The sequence below is a fragment of the Physcomitrium patens genome, chromosome 10 (assembly GCF_059467195.1).
Source record: "Physcomitrium patens ecotype Gransden chromosome 10, ASM5946719v1, whole genome shotgun sequence".
Taxonomy (NCBI): domain Eukaryota; kingdom Viridiplantae; phylum Streptophyta; class Bryopsida; order Funariales; family Funariaceae; genus Physcomitrium; species Physcomitrium patens.
In genome coordinates, this window is record NC_143419.1 from 14,411,769 (window position 1) to 14,432,002 (window position 20,234).

General features: G+C 34.9%; 2 protein-coding genes and 1 long non-coding RNA gene across 6 annotated transcripts; 1 reads left to right on the forward strand and 2 right to left on the reverse strand.

The window, feature by feature from the left end:
• Positions 1 to 6,940: 6,940 nt before the first annotated feature.
• Positions 6,941 to 8,990, reverse strand: LOC141045884 (uncharacterized). 2 transcript variants are annotated; one of them, XM_090253834.1, is made up of 4 exons: positions 8,503 to 8,990; positions 8,327 to 8,383; positions 8,100 to 8,192; positions 6,941 to 7,787 (listed from the first exon to the last, which is right to left on the reverse strand). In XM_090253834.1, the coding sequence occupies exons 1-4, from the start codon at positions 8,529 to 8,531 to the stop codon at positions 7,661 to 7,663; spliced, it is 306 nt and encodes a 101-aa protein (XP_090109960.1). In that variant the 5' UTR covers positions 8,532 to 8,990; the 3' UTR covers positions 6,941 to 7,660. The 2 variants fall into 2 exon arrangements, with proteins under 2 accessions (XP_090109960.1, XP_090109961.1); XM_090253835.1 differs by lacking the exon at positions 8,327 to 8,383.
• Positions 8,991 to 9,295: 305 nt separating this feature from the next.
• Positions 9,296 to 12,736, reverse strand: LOC112287587 (uncharacterized). Of its 3 annotated transcripts, XM_024530722.3 has the most exons (3): positions 12,718 to 12,736; positions 11,921 to 12,034; positions 9,296 to 11,696 (listed from the first exon to the last, which is right to left on the reverse strand). In XM_024530722.3, the coding sequence occupies exon 3, from the start codon at positions 11,590 to 11,592 to the stop codon at positions 10,048 to 10,050; it is 1,545 nt and encodes a 514-aa protein (XP_024386490.1). In that variant the 5' UTR covers positions 11,593 to 11,696; positions 11,921 to 12,034; positions 12,718 to 12,736; the 3' UTR covers positions 9,296 to 10,047. The 3 variants fall into 3 exon arrangements, with proteins under 3 accessions (XP_024386490.1, XP_024386492.1, XP_024386491.1); XM_024530724.3 differs by lacking the exon at positions 12,718 to 12,736 and having other exon boundaries at positions 9,296 to 11,687; positions 11,921 to 12,135; XM_024530723.3 differs by lacking the exon at positions 12,718 to 12,736 and having other exon boundaries at positions 9,296 to 11,705; positions 11,921 to 12,134.
• A 5,957-nt stretch (positions 12,737 to 18,693) lies between these two features.
• Positions 18,694 to 19,852, forward strand: LOC149988299 (uncharacterized). The gene is made up of 3 exons (XR_016505213.1): positions 18,694 to 18,808; positions 18,982 to 19,080; positions 19,351 to 19,852. It is a non-coding gene; the product is annotated as an uncharacterized LOC149988299 (long non-coding RNA).
• The last annotated feature ends 382 nt before the right edge of the window (positions 19,853 to 20,234 follow it).

Here is a 20,234-nt window from a genome sequence, read left to right on the forward strand (position 1 = left end):
GTTTTATAAAATTTTATAAAATTTATAATTATATTATTGTCTTAGACATATACATTTATCCCAATAATTACTTATATGATTAGGTAGAAATAGATAAATATAGATTAATTTTATAAAGTCTTCTAGAGAAGCTTCTTAAAAGCTTCATAGATATGGTTTTGACTTCAGATATGTTTGTAGGTTAGAAATTTGGTCAACAAGTTAACCACATGTTGGTAGCTTGTGGAACAAATTAACTATGTGGTGCATACATAAATATCTTGCCTTGCAAGTTAAGACACGTAGCTAGCAAAGTCAATACGTTTTGGAGGTCCTATAGGACATCGCCATGTAGCTCCTAGTTAAGAGTATATATGGAGGTAAGAGTGAAGCCTTCTTCATTCTTGTCAATACCTTTCTAGTCCTTAGTCTTGTTTCAAGACTTTCTAACATTCTTGTTTTTGGCAATAGCCATTCTAGTTTAATATTACATCACCTTTTGAGTGACTTTTTAGTTCTTTTTAATGACATACAAGTATATTGAGGATTTTTTCTTTGAGATTCATGTCTTTGACAGTTTGACAAGAGTGCTAATATACTATTTTTATCTTATTTTAGAAGTGAGTGGATTACTCCACTTCTATTGTTGTATTTTAAAGATTACAAAATATCCACCTTTAAACAAAAAATCTTGTTTTTTAATACTGATTTTTTCCTTAAAGAAAGTGGATTATCTCTCTTTGAAAAAAATTTATTAGAAGTTGTGGATTATCATCTTCTAATTTAATTTTTTGGATTTATTTGAGTTATCTATAGAAGAAAAAATTCTGAATGCTACTCCTAGTGGAAGTGAGAATAGATTTAAAACTATTGGGCATTTTTACGAGCTTATCAAGACTCTTAGGGTAGAAATTTTATGCATTGCCAATGTCAACCATAGAAGCACTATTTCTATAGCTATAGAAGAAGCCTAGAGTCTATGTTAAGAAGTTGTGTAGTTGAAGGAAACAAATCGATCAACCTCACAATCAATTTCAAAAGATCTTACTTTTATAAACTCAAGAGAGGTAAGAATTACTATGCCTAAGAAGTTTGATGGAACATGATTAAAATTTTCAAGCATTTTTATAACAAGTTAAGCTCTACTTAAGGTTACATCCTTTCCAATTCGTAGATGGATTTACGCAAGTTAGCTTCATAGGTGCACTTCTATCTGGAAGTGCTCTTTTTTCATTTGCACCTTTGATAAAGTAGGATTCACGACTTCTTTATGATTTAAATTTGTTATTAGAAGTATTTATGGCTATATTTAGAAAAAGTGATTAAGAATAAGTAGTAGAGACCAAATTCTTATCTTTATGACAAGGATCACAATCAGCCACCATATATGCTGCTGAATTCCAAAACCTCGCTTGCAACGTGGACTAGAATGCCAAAGCTTTTATCAATCAATTTTGATATGGATTGAAGGATAGCATCAAAGATTTATTATAAACAATGCCAAAAGAAAAATCTTTGTACTGATTTATTGTTCAAGTCATTGCATGTGATAATCAATTATTTGAAAGATGTCAAGAAGAAAGACTTGGCTAAAGAAGAATAAGTTAAGTAATGGTGGCAACTCCTAAGTTTTTTGAAATATATTCATCAAGGCCAGAACTAATATAAATTGATACGATATGTTTAAAACCTCTCATGGAGCAGAAAAAGACTTCACATTGCCAAGAGGATTTGTGTTTATATTGTTGAAAAGCTAAGCATACTACTTAATATTATCCAAAGAAGCAACATAATTACAAAATGAGGAGTATAATTACTAAAGAAGATAATGTATTAGAAAACGAGTTTCTTCAACTACAATAGGGATTGTGCAATTAGAATCATATACAACACCTAAAAAAGATCATATTTGCTCCTCAGACCTTTCGCCTTGTTTTATAATAGATGTGTGTTTAGAACTTACAAATCACAAAGTCTTTATTTTATTAGATTCAAGATCCTAAACTTGTTTTATAGATGAAGATTTTGTCAAAAATCAAAAAATATCTTTAGTCAAGAAAATTAAATCCATACATGTAGAAGTCATAAATCGTCATTCATTATCTTTTGGAAATATTATCTATGAAACAATTCCTTTCGATGTAGCAATTAAAGATTATAATAGCATAGTAGTATTTAATGTAATAAGATCTTTCTTCAATCTGGTTATTTTAGAATTATCATGGCTAAAAAAATACAACCATCAAATAGATTGGATTTCTTGTAACTTTAACTTTTTTAGTAGTATAATCTTAGATCGGATTAGTGAAGTAGAAGTATATAAGTTTAGTATATCCAAACCTTTATTGGTAGGTGCGAGAGCTTTTATACATGCTGCAAAAGAAGGATCATCTTTTGCTATATATGCTATATCCATTTATAATGATGGAAAAATGTCAAGTGGTATTCCTAATGAATATCAAGAATTCTAAGATATTTTGGAAAAAAAGAATGCAGATATTTTATTTTTTAGAGCATCAATATTATAATTGTTCAATTGATCTACAAAAAGAAGCTCAACCACCATTTGGACTAATCTATAGCTTATTGCAAAATGACTTGGCTGTATTAAAGAAATATATTGATGAGAGCTTAGCAAAGAACTTCTTATGCCAATCTAAATCTCTAGCTAGGGCTTGTATCTTATTTGTGAAGAAGAAAGATGGATCTTTGCGGATGTGTGAAGATTATTGAGGATTCAATAAGATCACCATCAAAAATAGGTATCCTCTGTCTTTGATTTCAAGATTACTTAACTAACTCAATCAAGCAAAAATCTATAAATAGATCTACAAGGAGCATATAACTTAATTTGTATCAAAGAAGGAGATGAATGGAAGACTGCTTTTTGAATTAGATATGGATATTTTGAATATAATATCATGCCTTTTGGATTCACAAATACATCGGCCACTTTTCAACATCTTATGAATGATATTTTTTGTGATTTTTTAGATGATTTTGTTGTTTTTTATTTAAACGACATTCTAATCTACTCTAAGAACACAACAGAACATGAACTTCATGTTTGTTGCGTATTAGAAAAACTTAGAGATGCAAGATTATATGCCAGGTTAAAAAAGTGTGTATTCTATACTACTCAAGTTGACTTTTTAGGATACATCATTTTTAATGAAGGCATTATGATGGATCTCAAGAAGGTCCAAACTATCATAAATTGGAAGATTCTAAGAACAGTTGGAGATAAGCAATGCTTTTTGGATTTTGCTAATTACTACCAAATCTTCATCAGAACTTTTTTCAAGTTGCAACTCCACTTACATGTTTGACCTGTAAAGACAAGCTTGAGTAGAATAAAGGAATCAAAGCATCATTTGATGCTTTAAAAAAGGAATTATTTCTGTACCAATCTTGTATCAACTTCTCTAAGGTATTTTCTATAAAAACAGATGCATCAAACTTTACTATAGGTGCCTTATTGTCACAAATGGAAACAGATGACAAAATCCATTCAGTAGCTTTCTATTCCAAGAAATTTTCACTAGCCAAGATTAATTATGATATCCATGTCAAAGAATTCTTTGGAATTATGGATTCATTTCAAGAATGGCATCATTACCTAAAAAGCGCTTGAAGTTCAGCCACTGTGTATACAGATCATAAGAACCTTGAGTACTTTATATTAGCATGTGTTTTGAATTGTCGTCAAGCCCATTGGAGCATGTCTTTATTCAAATTCAATTTCAAGTTCACTTATCAATCTAAAAAAAAACAAAATTTATCAGATGTCATTTCTAGACATTCTTATCTTACATCAAAAGAAAAAGATGTATCTTTTGATCAACAAAGAACGATTCTCTTGAAGGCCAAGCATTTTCATCTTCAAGCAATAAAATCAACTTTGACTATTGATTCAACCTTTGTCAAAAAAATTCAATCAAGTATGTTCTCTGATCTTTTTAATCATAATATTAAGAATCTTTCTTCTAAGTCTCATAATGTTTCAAAGTTTGAGTTCAAGAGCAACCTACTCTATTTTGAAAGATACCTATATATTCTAAAAGAAGAAGCACATTTATGTGTTCTTCAAGCATATCATGATTTTTCAACAGCATGATATTTTAGATATAATAAGATTTTAGAGCTTATACCTAAAGATTTTTAATAGCTACAAATGTGGAAGGTGGTAAAAGACTTTGTTCAGTCATGTGACATTTATTCAAGATCAAAAACTCCTCATCATCAATCTTATGGACTTTTCTAACTATTGCCTATACTTGAATAACCATAGTCTTTTATTTCTATGGACTTTATTATAGATCTTCCAAGTTCAAGTTCATATGACTCTATATTCATAATCATAAATCGATTCACCAAAATGGCACATTTTGTACCATGTACAAAATCTATTTTAAGTAAAGAAATATTTAAGCTTTTCATTGACAATATCTATCGCTATTATAGATTGCCAAAGGATATTATATCAAATAAGAAGACTCAATTTGTATCAAGATTTTGAAGAATCCTATTCAAGATTCTAAAAGTGGATATAAAGTTCTCTTCAACTTTTCATACTCAAATTGATGGCCAAATGAAACAAGTGAATCAAGTTTTCGAGAAGTATTTGAGGTATATCATCAACTATCATCAAAATGATTGGTCAACTCTTTTGCCATTGGCAGAGTTTGCATATAATAACTCAGTACATTCTTCTACTTAACAAACACCTTTTTTGCCAATTATGATTATCGTCCATGACTTAATACTTTTGACTTTTCAAAAGTTCATAATCCTGCGGCAAAAGATTTAGCAAATCATTTATTAGAGCTACATACAACAATGAAGATACAATTAAAGGAAGCTCAAGAATAACAAAAAACAAAAGTAGATGCCTATTGCAAGGAGCAACCACAATTCAATGTAAATGACAAGGTATGGTTACTTCATCGCAATATCAAGACTACTTGTCCTTAAGATAAGTTGTACTATTGTAGGTTGGGACCTTTTCCTATTTGTAAACAAATTAATCATGTTGCTTATCGATTATATCTACTAGAAACTGTGAAGATCCACCTTGTATTTTATGTGTCCCTCATTGAGCCGTATAGGATGGTAAATATCTTAGAAAGAAGACAATTGCCACATCCTCTTAAAGAAATGGATAATAATCAAGAGTTTGAGGTGAAAGAAGTCTTAGATTCAAGGCGGCATCAAAATACGTTAAAATATCTTGTTCATTGGCATGGATATAAAATTAGCAAATACACACAGGAGCTAGCAAAGAATCTTACAAATGCAAAAAAGAAGGTTGAGGTCTTTTATCAATGACATTCATTAAAACCAAGATGAAGAATTATGAAGATCCATGAAAGATAATGACCACTTTCTGTGGAACTTGTCCTTAGAAAGGAGGTTCATGTCCTTGGCAATTATTAGCATCTAAAATCAGTATTTTTATTTTTTAAGATCTTATTATAAAAAGGTCCTCTAAATCTATCACAAGCTTACATTCTTTATTTAGTCTATGATAATAATAATTTAAGTATTAAAAATTATTTGTAAGTTATATATATATATATATATATATATATATTAACTAATTTTTTTAAAGCCTTGAATAGACCAAATTATAATAAATAATTTTAAAAATGAATTATATAAGATTAATATTTTAAAAAAAAATCTATAGACATTACCTATAATATGATATAAATATTAATTTTGGTAATCTTTTTAATTTTAATTAAATTATTTTGATGTGTATTGGTTCCAAAACTCTTAGATGTATATTTTATTTCAAAACAACATACTGCTTAAGTTCTTGAATGATTTTTTAACATATTGTTTTAATCACGTATTTTTTGAATATTTCTTAAGAATTATTAATGATTAAATTTGATCTTTTATATTATATTTGTTTGTGTATATGTGCTTATATATATATATATATATATATATATATATTATTTCTTCATGGAGAAATATTGAAATTTACAATGAAATTTATAATTTAAAATTAAAAATACATATTTTCTATTTATCATTAAAATGATCTATTTAAAGTGCTTGTATAAAACAAATAACCAGGATTTAATTTTTTTTGTTATTATTATTTAAATTTTTGATAATATAATATTCACTATTCTGAAATGTGTTTTTATTTTTTGATATATTTTATTCAAATAAAAAATTAATTTCAAAAATTATCAATAAAAATGAAAAAGGAAAAGAAAAAGACTAAGTTTCTAGGTGCATTAATTCAGCAGATTATATTTAAATTCAATACGTACCTCTTGTCAAAATTGAAACAGTAATAAGTTAAAGTTAATTAGAGCAGCACAAAATCATTTGTAAAATTTAAAACATCTTTACTCTATTTTTTTTATATACATATTTTTTTATAGTTTGATGTGTTTCTAAATTATAAGTGAACAAGACTTTTTATATAAATAATCAACAAAGTTTGAAGATAAAACTATTTCATGTTACATAGTTTTAATTGAAATGAATACAATTGCCATGAATATCTTAATCTCAATTCATATATAATTTTACAAGCATATATAATAATAATAATAATAAAATCTACCCAAAACATGAAATGAAAACCTTACTCACAAATCAACACCATCGACTACTTTGCTAGGACTATAAACACCTAGAAATACCAACCTCCAAAACTTTCTGCAATCTATCTTATAAAAGCCACGATTAAAAGTCTCTAAGAAACTGCAAATTAATAAATAACTATGAACTGTACAAAAAAGACAAAAAACTATAACAAAAAAACGAACTTACTATTTTAGTACTCACACAGTAAAAGCTAGTACCAAAAAACAATGACAGATGGGTCACTTTTGAATGCATACAACAAAATAGAAATAATTGAAGCAGAATCAACCACATTCCAATGAAACGCTCATTTGACCCACATAGCCCAGACACACACAGACAGAGAGAGAGAAGTCTGGAATGATCCCTGGCAGCAGTGTTTGGCACTGTGCAGAGAATGCATGATTGGAACCACACAACAAAATCAACCCCCTCTAGTAACTGTAGTTTAACAGTTCTATAGAAAGCAACAGTGAGGAAATATGTTTGATGATTCTTCTCCTTCTTCGTCTTCTTCGTCCGCACAGGAGCTGCAATCAGTGAGAAGGATGGCAAGCAAGCAATCAACTACGATTCCCTGGTTGTGAGGGAGAGAGGGACCCACACACACACTGGGTTCTGATTCTGTGCACATTGCCCTAGATTGTGCTAGTTTAGCTGGTTGCAGATGCTCAGATACGATCTTTCACTAATTGTTGTTCTGGCAGTGTATCTGTCTAATTAATTCCTTGCCCTAGTTCCTCCTCTGATAATAACTGTTCAGACCCCCTTTTCACTTGCGTATGCGCATGTCTCCTCGCGTCTCACCAGATATCTGGTCCAGCAGCATGATTTTGCATGGTCGAAGGACTTGATATTATATTATTGCCTGCTTTTTAGTGCCAATTATGGGATGCTGTTTGATCTCCTTGATGTGTGCTGTGGAAGCTGCTGAATTATATTCCCCTTTGCGTGCCTACCCATTGCTGTCACCTGACCATGCTCACTTCAAGGTAATTGTGCACTGGGATTGCGGGTGAGAAGCTAAAAGCTGGACATCTCCTGCTATCTTGAGAAGGTTAATATACTACTACAGTAGCAAGCCAACTGTGAAACCTTGCTGAGTGAAAACGTCACTTGGGGAGAAAAACGGGTCACTTTTACACATCGAACCATCTCCCGCGTGCATTAGAGCTTCATCAACAACGCTATCAAATCTGCGATAATCCAATACATTTCCACAAGTCTGTCGTGAGGCAATTGATCTCGCCAACTTACCAAGAGCACAGCAGACGATACGAAAACAAGGAGGGTCGATCCTACAACAATGCTCGCTCCCCATTCCCCACCCCAACGAGGAGCTGTCGTCCTGGACCATACAATCTCCACATCCTCGTCGTATGTGAACAGTAAATTCGCATTGTCATTAACAATCGGGGTGAATCAAAGTGTTTGGCTAGTCTGTCGTCATTTCCAGGACGAAAAGGAAAGTTGCATAATTGCCCCAGTCGTTGTCCAAGCAGTATAACCTGCTGATTTGTTCGAAGAGCAGAACTTGAACACCAACAACAAATCCACAAAGTAGTCCTTCGATTGGTGCGACAGCCCGTTCTCCCTTCTGACTGCAGGAGCAAAGGACAATACAAGTGAAGATGCCCACTAAATCAAGTGTTTGCTGAAAGAGGAGATTGTTCCAGAATGAGCTTGTGGACAGGAATCGGAGCCAAATCAATTAAGGCAGCAAAGAGCAAGTCACCTATGCTTGTGTAAACAGGTCCAAGGTCGAAACCGTTGCCAGGAAGAAAGTAGACGACTGCCACAAATGATGAGAGATTGCTTTCAAATAAAAACTACATTATAAGAAAAAAAAGAACAAATAGAACGCTTGACAAATAAAATTCACTAAGCAAGCATGTATTGAGAAACACTCACTGCACTAATTTCACTAGCTCCGTCAGCATCCATCATAACCCGAGCTGCACCGTAGACAATGAGATCTTTGCACTTGAACAGAAAGAACTGTCCCGGATTTTGTTCTACTAATGTTACAAGTTACAACTCCATGCTGAGGGCGGATTGAAATTTATGTAATTACCAAGGCCGAATCGTCCCTCTGGTCATTGTCATGTGCACGAGGAAAGGAAAACATCGTACAAGTTATGCAGCAGTTTCATCCCAGGTTTTCCTAAATTAATTCAAGAGACTTGAGTCAAACAAAAGTGCGAGAGAATCTACAACTATCACTAGAAGCGGCTTGGAAAGCATGGAACCGAATTCCTCCTAGTGTACGTCTTTTGATTGAACAGAAGAACAGTATAAAACAGAGACCCATTGACAGTAGAACATAAACTCTGGACGGCTAGAGGAGAGTGATAAAAACAGGCAAAAGAGATGAACAATGATACGCAACGTGGGCACGTCAAGCATTATACCTCCTCATTCATAACCCTTTTAGCGTAACTGCTCGAACACACACACAAGATCGATCTCAGTCTAGAATTCTACACAGGACATCTACGAAACTATGATGACAGGGTCCAAAAGAGAACGAGGACGTCAACAAACTAAGATCATAACATCAGAGAGATAGGGAGCTGCAAGCCAAGGAAAGTGACAAAACCCAAGAGAACGTCCCTGAAGGGTGCGCACTGTTTAACAAGAAAAAGAAAAAAGAAAGACACAGCGAGCCAAGGAAGAGGAAAAACTCATACTGGAAGGCGACAAGTGCGCAAATCCCTGACCTCGAGGGGAGAGAGAGAGTATTATTAAGCCCCGACAGTGCCAATGGCTGTCAGAACGTTGACAAAGAATGACCCCTACTTGACACTAGAAGAAAAAAACACAACCTGTTTCAACCGCAGTGGTTTGGCTACCTTTTTGAAACATTTAGATCTGATGAATTATGAGTAATAAATAACATAAAAATAAAAATAACGGGTCCTGGGATGTGAGTAGAGAGGATGCAGAATCCTGGCCACGCCGCAGAAGACGAGAGCGAGACCCAGCGACAAACCATCCCCCAACGGAGCGCGTTGCTACTGCAACCTCAATTCCTCCTTGTTTTGTTTTGTTTTGTTTTGTTATTTTTTCCCCAGTACCATTGGCAGCACAGCAGAGGCGACACTGCCACACGTGAAATCGTCGCACGGCAGCACTGTGCATGCTCCACACCTGCTCTCTGTCATCATTTCTCCTTTTTCCGTAAGAAGTTATCCAGGTATGGCACCGACGCCCTATTTTGATACAAGCTCTCAATCTAAAAAAAGATAGACGAGAGAAAACTGTCATCGTCACTCCTGAGGGCTGCCTGAGGATGGTTGCGGACGTGGTCTTTGCAAGAGAGAATACTTGCGCGCATGATAAATGTGCAGCTTGAGCACCAAACTCAGGCAGCTTCTTCACAGACGAGTGAAGAAATACGTCGTCGTTGTTGTTAGTCGTCATCGTCGTCGTAATGTGGAACAGTGGAAAGGACAGCTATTGTGAACTAGTGTGATCGTCGCCGCTGTCGCCCTGTTGGTGCCCAGAGCCACTCATTGATTGATGGTCAGGGGTCAAGTTGCGGCTGTAAGCATTCAAAGCAGCCAGCATCCCCAAGTGCCCATCGCCACTAAGGCCTAATCCAGTGCCCAGCATCTGCTGGCTCCCTTGCTGCAACAACATAGACCCGAGCGGCATGTGATGACCCATATGACCGCCTTGAAGATCCAGCCCCATACCTCCCTGAATATTGATCCGCGGCATCAGTGCCACCCCACTGGGCAGCACTGAAGCCGTCAACGGCACCATCGCCTGACCACTGCTGCTGGAGGTGGGAGCATTACCTTGGCCACTCCCGCCACTACCTCCAGGGCCCAGTTGGATCGACGTCCCCGCCTCTGCAGTCATTCGATACTGCGCCGACGTCGTCGGAAACGTCCAGATTTGCTGCCCAGATTGCCCCGGCATCACTCCTGACGTCGGTGCACCCTGCGATGCGCTCACAGGAAGCATCCAAATCGTCCCCGGCATGGCTCCGCTGCTGGACACGCCTGTTCCTACCGGTGCCACGGCCCACATTGCGGCAGGCATCACGCCGGAGGAGCCTCCTCCTTGGTGCTGCTGCCCTTGTCTTCCCTGCAGCTGCAAGGATTGCCTAGCAGTGGCTCGCACAGGCCTCGACGACTGCTGCTGGTCAGGGTCTTCCTTCATTCGGCTCTGCAAAGGTCCATCCCTGGGTCTCTTCCGTAACATGCTATCAGGAGATTCCATGCCCTCTACTGCCTCGGATGGCGATCCCACCAGGTCCTGGTGTTGGAACCCGGACATCACATCATGGCTAATGCCTGGATCCCCACGCCCCAAATTCATCCGCCGACTGGCCTCCATGGCCCGTGTCACTTCCATCACACGATCTTCTGCACTTGGCCCCCAATCATTCCTCCCTCGCTGTGCCTGTTCCTGGTGCATCCTACCCTGCATCCCTTCCGCTGGCGGTCCGCCACCCGGACCAGCCAAGCCTAAGCTACCATGCAGTCCAGCTCTCCCAGCCGTTGTCATGCTCGAGGAGCTCCGTATTGACCCCTGAATGGAGGATGCGATGGCTGGGATGGTACCTGTTCCAGTAGCAGCAATAATCGATTGTTCGGATTGCTTGAGCAACCACTCGATCGTCTCCCCATCGGATTTGTGACCAAGCTCACGAGTGAGCTGGAAAATTCGCGCTGCGCACGTCGCGGGCATGCGAATACGACGCCCGCGCCCATCCACTTTGGTGTGTCGGTCCTTCGTCGAGGTTCGCTTCGGTGGAGGTTTTTTCGCCGGTGCGGCAGGCGCCAGTTGTTGTTGTTGTTGGGTTTCCTGCGGCTGTTGCTGCAGATCTCCAGAGCCCCCCGGCATCGACATGCAGCCTATCCCACCCACGCTACCGCTAGATTGCCCCTCGCTACCACCGTATTCCTGTCCCAGCCCTGCCATGGCTAGCGCCGTGGAATCCACCTTCCCTCCTCCACCGCCTACTCCCTGTCCTCCCATCGCCGTCATCGCAGCGACCAGTGACCCGACATTCAATTATCTTCACCTGTCGCTACTGTTTCTGCTACTGGAGCGGCGACTCATATCCAACTACTTTTCCGCTCCTGATAATTCTGCACCAGCTGCAGCGTCAATCCCAACTCTGAGCTCACCCAAACCGCACCCCAACTCGCTCTGAAAACCCACCAATGTAGTGCGGCCATCTAGAAACTTGCTTGCGTAAATGAGACCGCCTAACCCTTCCAACGATCCTCGCATACACACCATTCCCGACAGCATCTCTACAAACAGTTGCAACACAGAATTGCAAAAAGAAAAATGTAATATTCTAGCATACCTTCATACTCTCTCGACACCGCTCCTTGGAACCGTCGCCACCACTTCGGCCACGGTGATCTTCTCCTCCTCCTCATCCCCCCGCCACCACCGTCCCCACCGACGCCCAACTCCTCTGATCCAACAACAGAACCCCTCTTCTCGTGTTATTGCGCTCCTCCTTATTTTCCATTTTCTTTCCTTGCTCACTCGCCCGCCCACTCTTCCTCCATCCCTCCCTCCCTCCCGCGCCCTATCCTCAACCTTTGCCAGCACCGCCGATCCCCCCCCTCGTGTGTTACCTCAACTCGGTGTCAACGCTCTCCCCGGAGCGAAGCAGACAAACGCCATAAGCACAAGAAAATAATGACCCCGAGAATCTATCATGAGTGAGTGAATCACCCCAAAATTCCAGACTCCTTCACTTCATGGGTACCTCGCCAGAAGTAGAAAATAAGCAAGTAAAGCACCCCCAACCTCCCCCAGAATGAATGTAAAAGAGCCTGATTCGTCGCTACACGGAAAAAAAGGAGACTACTACAACACCTGCACCAAAACTATTTAAATAATCACGTTTACTAAAATTAAACAATAAAATAATAAAATAAACACACACACACACACACACGGAGAGGATGGATAAAAAAGATTTGGATGGCAGCTTAAGCATGCGAGCATGAGTGAGTGCATCAGAGCAGTGATCAGAAGAGCGAGCGAGCGAGCGAGGAAGCTGAAGGCTGGAGGAGGAGGAGCCCTAGCGTGCCGATATGTTATGGAACAAGATTAGATTCGATAGATGGATTAAGGTGTGAGACAGACCTTGCGATGAGCTTGAGCTCTCTGTCTCTCGCTCTCTCGCTCCCCATTCTCCCTATTCTCTGCTCTCTCATCTCATCTCGCTCCATCCATCGCGGACTCTCTTCGCCGCCCCGCCCCCCTGGCCCGGTGCGTTAGACCCACACGGGGGGGGGGGGGGGGGAGCAGGAGGCTGCATTATTAGTCGGGCGGGCAGGCAGGCAGGCACGCAGCACGGGTGCGATAAGACGCAATCGCGCAATATACCCCCCACCCACCCGTGCGTCGTCCGTCCGTTCGCTCGTCTGTTCGTTCGTCTGTCCGTCCTTCAGCAATTGCTCCCTCCCTCTCTCTCTCATCCCACCTCACTCATCCATGTCTCATCCTATTATTTTTTTCGTTCATCTATGTATTCATTCGTTCTTTTTTATTCGTTCGTTAGTGTCCCATCCCGTTTTCATCCTTCTGTTCGGCGTTCTCATGCTGCCATCGTTTGATTTCTCATCCGTGTTGGCTTTCGTTTTTTCATGCATTGGATGAATCTCGTTGGGCCATGGGCGTTGTACGTTGGGATCTGAGGCGCATTCAAATAAGTACAAATGTAGAATGTGTCCAAATTCTATATCGGAATGATACTTATGTTTAATTTCAGTGTTTTTTTAACGGTTGGAATTACATTTTGTGAAGATCTTATGAAAGTATAATTCTCAAATTTAAAAAATAAAAATAAAACCATTTTCAATTGTATTTTTCATTTTGTTGACCACACTAATACTAATTCTTTTATAATGAAAACATTTATTAATTTTTTTTTTAACTTAGCATCAAACATTACAAAAGTATATGTATTTGATTTTCTGTTAATATATAAATATTTTTGTATAGTTTAGTATAAAAAATGGTGCATATTTACAGAGGTATTTCAGAAGAGTAGTATTGCTATGTTTGGTAAAGATGAGGTGAAGATGTTACCAATAACAAGTAGGCTTTTTTACAATAGTCTTGAACTTAAGTAGAATTTTTGTGTCTAGCCTTTAGTAAACTAGTTGGGATTTCACTAAAGAAATCACTTAAATTGACATAAGTTTATTAGGAGTGCTAACTATACATGTGAGTGATATCTTGGTGTTGGCACAAAAATAATCTAAATTAGATTTTGAAAGTATTTAAAGGATGGCCACAATATATTAAGGTTTTTTTTTTATTTGTCCAAACAATTGGTAGAAAGACAAGAGAAAGAAAATAAGTAATTGAATAATTAAAAGAAACATCAGAATGAAACTAATCTCTTTATTTTTAATGATTACAAATGCACAATATAATAGAAATCTTTCCATTTTTATTTCTTTTATATTTGGTAAAATAAAAAAATAAAAAAATAATTTAAGCAAATAAAAAAAAACCACAAGCTGTGCTTTATAGTGCATTTACTTGAAGTTTCAAAACCCTAAAGGAAGGTTCCTCAATCAAGTTATTTGAAATATGAACTTGGTGAATCAAGAATTTAATTGGGCGTTAAAATATATAAAAGTAATAATTAAATTGGTAAATAAATTCTTAAAATTTATAATAAAGGTCTAATAATCCTTCTTCTTCTTTTTTCTTTTTTTTTCTTTTTTTTCATATCCATTTAAAAGAGTTAGTTTATATAATGTTTTTGTCTAAACAACTTGGTTCATGAATGCAACTTGTTAAACCACATTAGAAGAGTTTGTTCTAGACATATACTATGGGCATTTTTTGTGTAAAACAAACTTGAACTCAAAAATGCATAAATTTGTCAAGAGTGCATCTTTTTAGCTACATTACAAGATTAGGTGATAAATTGTCTTTTCTATATATTAAAGATTTTTAAAGAAACAGTAGATATTTCTGAAGATATATACATGTATTTATATACACACATACATAAGCAAAGTACTACCATGTCAAAAGCTTTTTAACAAGAAGTTTCTAAACCAAAGATATTAAAACTTGTTTTTATTGTGATTGAGTTCAGATTTTTAAGATTTTTCAGATTTCTAATATCGAGAAGAAAACGTCTTTTATTAAATATGTATACTATATTTAAAAGTATTTCGATATGATCATGTAATCTATAACCAAGAATATTTTTTATTCATTAGTTTTAAAATAAGCTATGATAGTTACAAAAGTTTTATTCTACTATTCTAATTCTTATTTGTAAATAGATTTTTACAATTTGTATATACCTATTGCATGTCAAATTACAAATTAAATTAAAATTCAGATCTTTTTTATTTAAATATTCATAAATATATATTTGTAATATATGTTTTATACTTTTTATAGTTAAAATCATATATATATATGGTAATTTGTTTTTGGCAACTATACTTATTTGTATATATATATAGGTAACGACATATACACTAAGTCTTACTACTTTATAATATTTTAGATTAATTCAAAACATATAAACAAATAAATTGGTACTAGAACAATTTGTATATATATATATATATATATATACCTTAGGATAAATAAAAATTTATTCAACTTAAATGTAATAAAATTAGCTTTGTATTTTAATTGCTAAATCATGTATATTTAGGTATAGCTAAGACTTTAAATTTTTCTTTATATATATACCAAAAATAGAAACTATCTACATGTATTTTACAACATATATATATATAAAAATTTAACAAATCAAATAAGTTAATTATAATACACATGATAAGTTTGAACACTATTTGTACTTTAAATACAGGAGTTGTATTTGTGGTTAAAAATTCTTACTTAATGTTTCTTTTTATCTACATGATTTTTACAATATATGTAAGATACAAAACCTTTTTAGATGTGTTTCTAGTGAGATTTGACACAGATAATCTCATAAGAAAAACAAATCATATTTTATTTGATACATAATCTTTATATTTAAGCCATAATATTAACATGAGCTATAATTCTAGAAAAAAGGGCTAAAAAATATTTTTGATTTATACAGAAATTTATAGAAATTTTATTTATCTAAAAATAATTATATTTTACTAAAATAATTCTATCTTAGTATTCAACTATGTTTTATAGACATGACACTTATCCAAATATTCTAATTAAGGTAAATAAAGATAATTTAATCATAAAATATTTGATAGTAAATGACAAATAATTTTAACAATTCTAATAACATTAGCTTATATTATCTTATTTTAATGGAAAAAGTGCAACAAGAAAATAATATATTTAATAGAAATCTCTTTAAAAATAAATATTATTCAATTCTCTCAATGTTGCTTGTTCTACGATTCCTTTTGCAAAAAAAATACGTAGACTATAGTATGAGCAAGCACAATAATTGATAATAATTATATCTTTATAATTTTTTTCTTTTGAAAATATTTCTATGTAATTTTGAGTTCCATATATGAAGCATTCCTGAATTGATATCAATGTGATTATAAAGCTATAGCATGTTCAATTTTTTTGAATTAGAAGAAATAATAATTTTAGAAATTTTGGTCTAATGTTACTGAGATAATTTGAAATAAATTCATTACCTACAACCAAATTAAGCATATATAGTTCATAGTTTATGAAGTTTTAAAAAAAAATTATTAATACACTATTCTTAATAATAATATACATACATCTATGCTTATAGTCACAATACATATGTATGTATATATATATATATATATATATATATATTATAATGATACAATGATACATAAACATGGTTAATCTCAAATACCAAAGATGATTGCTACATAGATAGTCAAATTCCCACCTCTCCAAGTATTTTATAAGCACACTTTGTTACTTTAAAAAAAACTTTGGAAGCTTAAAACTTTTTCCTATAAAACATTTGGCATTACTCTCAATTCCACGTGGCAACCCGAATTAAAAATGTCCAGACCGGGGATTCTCTCCCTTACAGAGATTCTTGCCAACGTGGCAGATGACGTGGTGGGTCCACGCCATATTTCATTTTGCATTGAGGCCAGTGCATATATATAGATATATATATATATATACATACATACATACATATAACAGTTGTGGTATTAATTGCCTTCTTTTAACACTTATTTTTACTAGTTCCTTTATTTCATATCATTTTATTTTTTTTAATTAGCTAATTCTTGCGCATTTTTATTATTGTGTGTGGTGATGAAGGCTAAATATGTATAGAAAGAAACAATTACAAATAAATAAATAAGGTTTGATACAGTTTGAAAGTTGTAGGTTTTTCCACAAAGTCATCTGGCTCTTCACCTTTCCTTGTTCCTTTATTGTGAGCATCAAGTGTGGAAAAGTAATAAATATCTGGGGTCCAGTAACCGAAGCAATTGAAACCTAAAACATTGAAGAAAAGGAACAGTATTTTGTTTTTATTTATTTTTTTATCAGTTAATGTGGATGGGGTATTGATGAATAGTTTGCAGTGGAATTATTTCATGGCTCCTGAAGAATAGCTCCTTTTTGGACCAGTTCAGAATCACACACTGTTCGAAATAATGAGGAACCATAACTTGGTGCACCTTATTTAGACAATCTACTTTTGTTCTTTCATGTACATTTACACACTCAGGTATACACGTATATGTGTATGTAATTATATTTATAAATACATACCCTTTTTCTGTAATAACATATTGTATGATAATAAGGCTCATGATTCTCAATTTTTGTGAAGAGAATGTGGTGTGTGTTTGTGGAAATGCAAGAAGCTTATTGTTGTGGTAGCTATTTGTAACTTTCAGACATATTTTCTCGTATGTCCTTTCAATCAGCATCAAGTCCTAATTCAAATCAAATGATATCATCTAATGGTAGTATTTAGTTATTTGTTTATTTATTCCCTTTATTAATCCTTCTTATGTGCCTTTAGAAATCACATTATTCATTCATTTGTAGATTCAACTTTTGATACATTTACCATGCATTTAACATAATTACTAATAATTTTGTTCACAAAATCGAATGCCCTTAGTCAGTTTCTGCAAGTTAATACAATTACTATAATATTTTATTTTATTCTCCAAATTATAAAACATCGCTTCAAATTTGTAATTGTACTTAACTTTTGTGATTAGATATTAATTTCGTGTTCAATTAAGTGATTAAAAAATTCATCAAAATGTGGTGGCTATAATCTTGATAACTTTTTTGACATTTAAAGTTAAAACGTAATTTCTGTTAACTGAAAAAAAATCATAACAAGTTCTGTATAGTCCAAATATGCAGATATTTGCATATATATAATCTGTGTATATTTTAAAATTTGATGTGTTTTAACAAAATCACAACTTACAGTATTGGATCGAGAAAATTTTAAAATAAATAAAAATAAAATAGAATGGTTATAACTTGACTTATTGAATATCTATATAAAATATTGCAGTATCAATATAATATTTATCACATTATTAATATAATATTTATTATATTATTATTGTAAAAAACTATATTAATTGATAAGCTATCAATTTAATTTACATCTAAATAAAATATAAAATCTTAATTATTGTTCTTTTCAGTTGGAATTACTTTACAAAAATAAAAATTTATGTATAATAATAATGATAATAATAATCTATCTTTTAAGTTAATCATAGAATATTTTTATTGTATTCCACACTGTCACCTCAAAGTCCAAACAGTAATCTATAATACCATTAATACCATTGAGAATACATTTGGAATCTCTAAGTTAATATCGTCGATGCAAACTTTGTTGGATTATTTTATAACACATTTTACGTTGTTTTAAAACAAAACTTCTACAGTTAAGTAACCACGCCATAGATTTAAAATAAATAAATAGATGTTCTATAGTTTTAAAATGTCTCACTGAGATACTTAGAAATTAATGTATACACCACATCATTTGACCATGTTGTGCACAACAAATCCAACCTCCACACAAAATCAAACAACCAAACAAATAAAATAACGATAATATTAATAACAACACAACACCGTAACTTCACTACCCATCTCTTCAATGAACTGTAAACAATGGTTCCACGAACCACAAGTTGAATGACACCATTACCTCATCCTCTTCGCTCAGTAAAAAAAACGCCGTTGTGGGAGCAATCTGGACAGTGTGTCACGAAAACGCCGCTTCGTTTGTGTCGATGTGAGGAAGGAAACATCTACAATCGAGGTTTTTGATCTAGAATGTGAGGTATTTGGGTGCTTGTGTTGGATTTGAAGCTCGCCGAGCTCTCAAAGTGAAGAGCTTGATGTTGCACTACTTTGGAGATGGGTATCAGATCTGACTAGTTTATCAATTACTTGCGTTTTTTGCAGATGGGATCTGAACTTCAACTGAATCTAAAGTCTGCACTGCTCGGACTTTACCGTGGACGCTTGCTTCCCGTTCCGCAGTTGGTGATGACCAACCACCAGGTGATGCGGATCGTGTGCTTTACTGTTGAGTATTTTGGCACTTGTGGTGTTAATATCAGGTGATTGACAGTTTTTGTGAAGGCTACTACTGGAATGTGCCTCGATTGGGTTTCTTCCGCTGTCCCCGGTTGAAGCAGTAGATGCAGATGGCGAACAATGTGGAAGAGGTTGCAGTCGGATGCCGACTGAGCACGTCATCTAATTTTTCTGGACCGATGCGAACAAAAACTAACCCTCGATGTAAACAACCCTTCATGATCGATGATGCAGATGTTTGGGCTCCATGGGAAGCTCCATCTCTCCAGAAACGGTGGTTTTGGAATCTCACAAGGGTAGTTTCCTTACCGCATGTGCGGGCTAAGGTGTGTCAGAGGCAACCTGGAATCATTCATCACTCTTTCAGATTCCTCGTCCTGTTGACGCGACATTGAAGAAGCCAACGACAGTTAGTCAACTCCTTTGGACCCATCTACAAGCTGGAGCAGCAGCAGCATATCCCACCTTCTTCTTAGCTTCCATGTGCATGTATCTGGCATTGGAGGGTGCTGTTGTTGGATCTGTGGACCATCTCGATTAGATCGGTAACAGATTCACCGCATGCTTCCGCATTTTGCAATGCGATCGACTTGGCGTTATGCCGTGTGGAGAACCTTTATCGATAGAACAATGCTAGACTCAGTTGCTTTGGTGAAAATAATCCAGTTGTCGTTGCTAGAGGATTTATTATGAGGAAGTATTATTACAAGAGGAGTTTAATGACATTGAAATTAGTACATTAATCACTGCATTGTTTTAAATTACACAAGAGCTATTTATTTCGAAACTTTCTGTAACATCATTAACTGGTTTTGTATACATACAACAACACATCACGAACAATACCAATTTTAAGTCTATCTATTAGAACATAAACAAAAGTAAAATGAAAAAGAAGTAAAACTTGGAACAACTATTGTATCAAGAATGAACTTGACTGTTAAAAGTGGATGATACTTAAAACAATACAATGTATTTTGATATTTATATTACCACAATAATCTTAATATTCCCTAGTGCAATACACGTGATAGTGTAAATTTACACAGTTGATTAAGTAGTGGTAAGAGTCGTGGTAGAAATTGACCAATTATTAGTTTAGCAACGGCCAATTTGTC

Coding starts and splice junctions, on each gene's coding strand:
- LOC141045884 (XM_090253834.1), bottom strand. CDS start 8,531: ATGCTGACGGAGCTAGTGAAATTAGTGCA. Junction 8,384..8,502: donor GAGCTAGTGAAATTAGTGCA/GTGAGTGTTTCT, acceptor CATTTGTGGCAG/TCGTCTACTTTCTTCCTGGC. Junction 7,788..8,099: donor CTCTTCGAACAAATCAGCAG/GTTATACTGCTT, acceptor GGATTATCGCAG/ATTTGATAGCGTTGTTGATG.
- LOC112287587 (XM_024530722.3), bottom strand. CDS start 11,592: ATGACGGCGATGGGAGGACAGGGAGTAGGCGGTGGAGGAGGGAAGGTG.